Source organism: Tasmannia lanceolata, unplaced genomic scaffold, assembly GCF_043159265.1.
Source record: "Tasmannia lanceolata isolate RefF3 unplaced genomic scaffold, GAP_Taslan_0.1 ptg000008l, whole genome shotgun sequence".
Classification (NCBI taxonomy): Eukaryota; Viridiplantae; Streptophyta; class Magnoliopsida; order Canellales; family Winteraceae; genus Tasmannia; species Tasmannia lanceolata.
In genome coordinates, this window is record NW_027518685.1 from 27,622,297 (window position 1) to 27,630,042 (window position 7,746).

Sequence of the window (7,746 nt, forward strand, 5' to 3'; positions counted from 1 at the left end):
CCAACTCAGATTATTCCCACGGTACCCACTAAGTAATTAATAGGGACCCACCTTGTTGGAAGATCCAAACCATTCATTTGTTTTGCGGCCGTGCCCTGGACGATTATCTCCATAGGATGATCCTAACCGTCCGATCATTAGAGGTTTCTATAATGTTCCTTCCCTATACAATTGTAGAGCTAGGATCATCTTATGGAGATAATTTTCAGGACATAGCCGCCAAACAAATGAATGGTTTAGATCTTCCAACAAAGTAGGCCCCACTCTATTTCTTGTATACGTTTCATGCCCTATAAAATCTCGGACAATTACTATTAAAATATACGAGACGCATAAAAAAACAAAAGAAATTTCTTCCGCGTGCATTAATTACATGGATGACTAAAATAGTATTTTCCTCTTTTATACAGAAAAGAATCCACTTCCGTATCAGAGATGGCCCACACCTTTTTTCCTAAAATGAATCACTTTAATGCGGCCACTCCTTTAGAGTGTAAAAAGAGCAGTCAAAAATACACCAAAAGAGGTTGGCCGTGAAATAAAAGGGGGTAGTGAATATATCACGAGGGGTATTTTGGTCTGTTGATTATGTAGAGGGTACAGCTGTCAGTGACGCTTTTTCAATAGTTTATACAGTGAGAAACGGTTACTCCCTTGGACTATCCTCCAAACCGCCTCTTTCTCTCTCCATCTCTCTCGTAAAATTTTTTAGGGCAAAAAAAAAAGAAAAAACCAAAATAACCCTAGTTAGTAGAGACTAAAGAGTAGTACTTAGTTAGTAGTCTCTTTATTAAGTCCCTCTCTCTCTCTCTCTGTGCTCTGTTCTGTATTCTTCTCACAGAATCTGATAATGTTAATGTAAAGGTAAAACGATCGGAAAAGTTTGCCGGAATATCATTTTCATTCCGGCTACTGATAAATGGATTCGTTTAGGTTTTTACCGGAGCTTTTCTTCTCTATTTCTCTTGTGTTCGGTCTCTGTTTTGCTGCAGATCCCTTCGTTAACCTTCAATGGGAGCTCTCTTACATCACTGTCTCTCCTTTAGGTGTTAAACAACAGGTTCCTTGCCCTAGATCTCTCTTTCTCTCTCTTTCTATCTATCTCTTGTATTTGTCTATATCTTTTCCTCTGTTTTACTTTTTCTTCTTTTGCTCTCTGTTTTTTTTTTTTTTTTTTGATCTGTAGCTATTCAGACGGAGCTTTCAATACAATGTATCGATTGATTGTTTTTCAATCCATTTTTCATGAGATTTTTGGAAAGTAATCTTTTTTTTTTACAACATTATTAATATTTTTTTTTCTGTAGATCTAAGATCGAAGCTTATCTGCTATAGATCTAGTTAATCGCCGCCCATTTGGATTCTTTCGATTACTATTTTTTTCCAGTTAGGCACTGTTTGGATTTTGGATTGCAGGAAAAATATTTCTCGTGGAATTTTTTTTCCTTATCAATTGTTTTTTGTTTCACGATTTAGAGGGAAATAATGTGGTTATTATGGCTTAGTTAGAAGGATTTTATTATGCATTGAAGATCCATAAAGTTTGCCTTGTTTGATCACTTTTTTTTTTCCAGTTAGGCTCTGTTTGGATTGTATGAAAAATATTTCTAGCGGAATTTATTTTCTAAAGATTTTTTTTTTCACAATTTAGAGGGAAATAATGTGGCTATTATGGCTTATATAGTGAAGGTCCATGGAAATAAAACTTGAACTGCTGTGGTTCAGGTTACTTTTTTTATGTATGATCAAACAATGGAAAAAGTAAGAAATTCTGGGAAAGTTTTTTTTTCCCCCAAAAAAAATCCTGCAATCCAAACAGAGCCTTATGAAGTATTGTTTACGTAATCTGCATTTAAAGAATTATAGTGCTTGTATTATATGAAGAAAGGAATGTGTTTGTAAGCGCTTCTTCTGATGTTGGAATATGCCATTTTCTTCTTTACATTTAATTAGGCATTATAGCTCATTAGAAAAATGTAATTTTCGCCTTGTAATTTCAAAATTAAATTCCCACTCGATTGCTTAGCAGCTGGAGATTTAAAGGTCATATAAGAAAGAAGACTTACTCTGTTTTCATCTAAATAACAAGTAATTTTGAGAGAGTACATTTTTTTGTTCATTATTTCAAACTAATTTATTCCTGTTTTTATTTTGTTTGGGATCATAGGTGATTGCGATTAATGGGCAGTTCCCCGGTCCCATTGTCAATGTAACCACCAATAATAATCTCAATGTCGATGTCACTAACAAGTTGGACGAGGATTTACTTATCACATGGTAAGTGTGATCTCATTAAAAATTCTGCACATACAATAGTCTAGTCTGGTAGAACATCAGTATAATCTGATGCTATGAGTATGTGAATTCCTGTTGTTCTCATGATAGGAATGGCATTCAACACCGTCGCAATTCTTGGCAAGATGGAGTTCAAGGCACAAATTGCCCAATCCCCAATGGTTGGAATTGGACTTATCAGTTTCAAGTGAAGGATCAGATTGGGAGCTTCTTTTACTTCCCTTCGCTCAATTTCCAAAGAGCAGCAGGGGGCTATGGAGGAATCATTGTAAATAATCGGGCGATTATTCCTGTACCTTTTGGTACGCCCGACGGAGATATCACCCTTCTCATTGGCGACTGGTACAACAGAAATCATACGGTCAGTGTTATTGCGTGACTGGAATAAGCTTTAGAAACATATTTGTGGACTTGAAAAATTCAGTGGATCAACTTGACTCAACTTGTCTTGAATTTTCTCGACTTCTACGGAACCCAAGAATTCTTGTTCTACCACTTGGAAAACTAGATTGATTACTTAAAAGAACTTGCAATATCATACAATGGCACAAGCTTTTGAGACTTCAAAATCTTGATTGATTCCTCAGCTGAGTTTTGAGTCAACATGGATTGGGATTAATCTACGTAGTCTTCGTTTGAGTTTTAAAATCTTGATTGTAACCTAAATTAGTCTAGGAAGTTGTACATGATAAGAAGACAGACTAAGAGTGTCGGATATGATCTAACATTATTTGCTCTGGTTTGTAGGCTCTGAGGAAGACCCTTAATGATAACAAAGACCTGGGCATGCCAGATGGAGTTCTCATGAATGGGAAGGGTCCTTACAGGTACAATAGTACACTTGTTCCGGCTGGTATCGATTATGAGTCTATCAACGTCCACCCAGGTAATATTTGTAATAAAAATTGTTCTATGGTTAAATGTGCATCGATCCATATGCATTATGTCTATATGATGTATGATTGTAGCCCTGTAATGTCCTTGTAGCCTGTGTTCAATTGATTGTTTGTTTGGAATTGCATTCCTGTTTTGGATGCCAGGCACCAGTTCAGGCAAAACACTTCAAGATATGCTGACATGCCCATTTCTTTATATCTGCAAAATATTTACTTGGGTCTATGTTTTTGGCGCAACTTAAGGTTGCTTCATTGTGACCCGGTGGACACGAGTTCGAGTTACGGAAACAGCCTCTCTGCAAAGCAGGGTTAAGGCTGCGTACATCTAGCCCTGCCCAGACCCCGCAATGGCGGGAGCCTCATGCACTGGGCCACTCCCTTTACTTGGGTCTATGTTTAAGCTACTAGTTCTGTTTGTATTTCATGATTTATCATTTAAAGAAATGTTTTTGAAATTATTCATGAATGTCTGCTTGAAGGAGAAAAAAGGTGATGTATGCATGTATCACATGTATAGACTGATTACTTTATCCTGAATTTTAAGTTATGCCAGACCATAGTGTTTGTTCCCATGCTGTACAACTTAGTCATGCCCGTAACCTTGTATCCTAGTTCATAGAATTGGGGTAGTGTACACTGAGGGACCTGACGCCACGTGTCTCAGTTTGTTGGCGAAGGAAGATTCTAACTACATAGTACGATGACGACACGGCTAAGTAATTACTGTATAAATGTACTATTTACATTCTTAGGACATTATATTTATTTGTACACGCCTAAGTAATCATGGTATAAATGTATTATTTACATTCTTAGGACATTATATTTATAAATCTGTGGCTTCCTAAATATTATCAGAGGGTGCCTTGCTCTACAGAAAAAAATTGTTAATACACTAGTTGATGATGCCTTTGCTTTGGTACAGGAAAAACATATCGCATCCGTGTACATAATGTTGGCGTATCGACTAGTTTGAACTTCAGAATCCAGAACCATAACCTCCTCCTCGTGGAGACAGAAGGGTCATACACAGTGCAACAGAACTATACTAGTCTAGATATTCATGTGGGGCAGTCATATTCTTTCTTGGTTACCATGGATCAGAACGCGAGTAGTGACTACTATATTGTGGCAAGTGCTAGGTTTGTGAATGAAACACTTTGGACCAGAGTTACGGGTGTTGCCATCTTGCACTATTCCAATTCCAAAGGCAATGTATCTGGTCCTCTACCAGATCCACCAGATGATTTTTATTACAAGTCATTTTCAATGAATCAGGCAAGATCCATCAGGTTTGTTCAGAATGTTCAATGCAGTTTTAGTCCTTTAGATGCATGAGCACATTATGCTTTATTAAAGGATTTTCCTTTTCTTTTTATATTTTTGTTGTTAATTACTTTGCCCCTATTCCTTTGTTGAACTTGTGTGCTTTAAGATTGGCCTTCGTGGAATTATCAAATAAGTTCATGTTGGACTAATCAAGAATCTTCTTCCGCTTGTCATGTCTTAAATTTTTTTGAGCGTACTTGACCAAAATTTGGTGCTTTGTGTATGTAATCTTGTAATATTTCTCATCCCAATTGTCTTCTATTTTGTTCTTCATGCATTGCTCAGAATGTTAAAACCCATAATTGATAATTTGTGTATCTTTTTTGAGTAATGATAAGCAAGTCTGAGTTTCCTATTTCCTTTCTGTTGAGAATTAGTTAAAAATAGCACCTTCAAAAACTTGTAATCTTTTTTGATGTCTGATTTGAGTGATGACTGTAAATTTATCAGGTGGAACCTCTCTGCTGGTGCTGCGCGCCCCAACCCACAAGGTTCTTTTAAATATGGCCAGATCAATGTGACTGACTTTTATCTGATGGAAATCAAGCCACCTGCGGTTATTAATGGAAAACGCCGCACAACCCTCAATGGGATCTCCTATGTAAATCCCGACACACCACTGAGACTTGCTGACCAGTACAAACTGAAGGGGCTCTATACACTTGACTTCCCCACTAAGCCTCTTGTTGGACCACCTCACCTTGGATCATCTATAATTAATGGTACATATAGGGGGTTTATGGAAATCGTATTCCAGAACAATGACACCACAGTCCAGAGTTACCACATGGATGGATATGCATTTTTTGTGGTTGGGTAAGGGTTTAGTTTCATTTTATTTCTAGTGTTTGTGATTGCTTGCATGCAAGCCTCGGATTGTGCTTGTAGGTCTTAATGGTAAGAGTTTGGTCAATTGCAGGATGGATTATGGGGAGTGGACAGAGAACAGCAGGGGATCATATAACAAATGGGATGCAGTTGCCCGCTCCACGACACAGGTATTTCCAATAATATATCGCGATATTTTATGACAAAATGAAAATATCCCTATATTTTTAAAATCTCGGGATTATTCCAGGATTTTGTCTTTTTATCAAAATGTCATGATAAAAATACGATATTTTGAAAATATTGAAGATATTTGTGACATAGATTTAAATTGAAACAGTTCGTGGATTCTTATGCCTATAAAATATCCATTGGTTTTATTCAATTTCCCAGTAAGTAATTAAATATTTTTTTTGAATGATGAATTAAATAATCTGATTTCATTATTCTGATATAGCTATCAAACATGTTAAATTGAATAAAGAGGGGAGATGACCATGTTAGAGTCTTATATTCGTCAAGTCCTAGCAATTTCCATAATTTCATTTTTAGTAATGTTCCTGTATCTCCTGTACAGGTCTTTCCAGGAGCATGGACAGCCATTTTAGTTTCCCTCGACAATGTGGGCGTGTGGAACATTCGTGCAGAGAATCTCGATACTTGGTACCTTGGGCAGGAAGTGTATATTAGGATCGTTAATCCAGAGGCCACCAACAAAACTGAGTTGCCTAAGCCAGATAATGCCTTCTACTGCGGCAAACTCTCTTATTTGCAGAAGTATGTAACCAAAAACTACAACATAGTCACACTTATCTTTAGAGCCCGTTTGGATATATGGATTTTATAACCCAAGATTAAAAAATCTAGGTTTTGAGCTTAAAGCTCAAAACCTAGATTTTTTTAAGCTAAAATCTGAATTTTACAAGATTGAGTAGCAACACACCTTATTTACGCATGTAAAATCCAGTTTTTAGGATTTCAAATCCAGATTTTAGCTTAAAAATCTAGGTTTTAGCTTGTAAAATCCAGGGTTTTACAATTCTTGATAATAAAATCCATATATCCAAATGGGCTCTTACTGTAATAATTTTCAGAGACTTACCCCCTTCTATATTTTACATTTCAGGACACAAGAACACAAGTCCTCAGCATCATCAGTTATGGTTGGAGGAGTGAAGCTTTTCATTCTGCTGTTTCTCTCTTCAATTGCCATTTTCCAGTAAGTGTTGTAATGAACATTGTGATTTGTTTTGGTGGTTCTCCTTTGTGAGTAGCATGACTTGCTTGAGTCCCTTTCGATAGTAAATGTCAGGTGTTCAAAGCTAGTCCTGTTCATATGAATTTTCATAGTATTTTTTAACATTTTTAGTTTCGATCTTGTTTCGGAATTTCCCCCCAATTTCCTTCTATTTGGGTTAATACAAATATACCATTCATTCAACCTGAGATTTATATACTTAATGAAAGATATGGAGTCTAACTTGTTGGTAGCCAGTGCAAAATGAGATGTCAAGATATGAACAACACTAAAAGCATGGAAAATAAGGGGTGCAACTAGGGTCGATTTTTTGGGATTCGGGTTGAGCTTTTACCTTAAAATCAGGTCGGATTCGGGTTGATTTCAACTCATCTTTTACCAAAAGCTCAACCCAACCCGACTCAAGTTGCACCCCTTCATGGAATAATGGTTAAATAGTTTAATTATGTGATTTCATCCTGCATGAATATATTAGAAAATCAGTAACAATTCATCAAATTCACAGAATTTGGCTTTATTTCGGATAGAAAACAAATGTGGTTGAATTTGAAGCCAATTTGGTCCCACTTGTGCTCATTCGGATCCATTGATCAATTCGACAATTGTAAGATTTTCCCAATGACATCGAGATTGCCTTGATCGGTTGATCTACACCTACGCCCTTGATCTATCAAAATCACTACTTGTGCCTATTTTAATCGATCAAACACTCAATCGAAATAGCAACCATAAGATCATCCAAATGGCATCAATATCACCTTGATCGTATGATCCTAAGCCCTTGATCCATAAAAGAGACCAACAAGAACATCGGCATCAGTTGCCTTGATTAGATGATCCAAGGCTCTTTATCATGGGATTTGCTAAGCTCCATCGCAAACTGCGGCTGGTCTGTTGCATTTCAGACCAGCCACCTCGCGAATGGAGACAAAAGCTGTTGTCTTCATTAACGAGGTGGGTGGTCTGATGTGCGACAGACCAGCCTCTAGTAACTCCCATTTATCCTTAATTCTTTTGCAAGGACATCGAAGAAAGTAAACTATCTCACAGTTCATACATGCATGAACGTGCAATTAATATGCGTGAGTCCGGCAAGGCCAACAACCACTGTGGGTAGGGGTGTAAACGGATCGAATTCGG

The 7,746-nt window shown here is 37.0% G+C and overlaps 1 protein-coding gene across 1 annotated transcript; it reads left to right on the top strand.

Moving 5' to 3' along the window:
* Positions 1–660: 660 nt before the first annotated feature.
* Positions 661–6,726, top strand: LOC143883525 (monocopper oxidase-like protein SKU5). The gene is made up of 9 exons (XM_077386865.1): positions 661–1,060; positions 2,168–2,277; positions 2,386–2,656; positions 3,043–3,181; positions 4,117–4,483; positions 4,971–5,336; positions 5,440–5,518; positions 5,926–6,125; positions 6,475–6,726. Exons 1-9 carry the CDS (start codon positions 920–922, stop codon positions 6,569–6,571), a joined length of 1,770 nt encoding a protein of 589 aa, XP_077242980.1. The 5' UTR covers positions 661–919; the 3' UTR covers positions 6,572–6,726.
* The last annotated feature ends 1,020 nt before the right edge of the window (positions 6,727–7,746 follow it).

Bases quoted from the DNA above. Each gene is read 5' to 3' on its own strand.
- LOC143883525 (XM_077386865.1), top strand. From the start codon at position 920: ATGGATTCGTTTAGGTTTTTACCGGAGCTTTTCTTCTCTATTTCTCTT. The intron at 1,061-2,167 runs GTTCCTTGCCCT...TTGGGATCATAG, and splicing joins CTTTAGGTGTTAAACAACAG to GTGATTGCGATTAATGGGCA. The intron at 5,519-5,925 runs GTATTTCCAATA...TCTCCTGTACAG, and splicing joins TTGCCCGCTCCACGACACAG to GTCTTTCCAGGAGCATGGAC.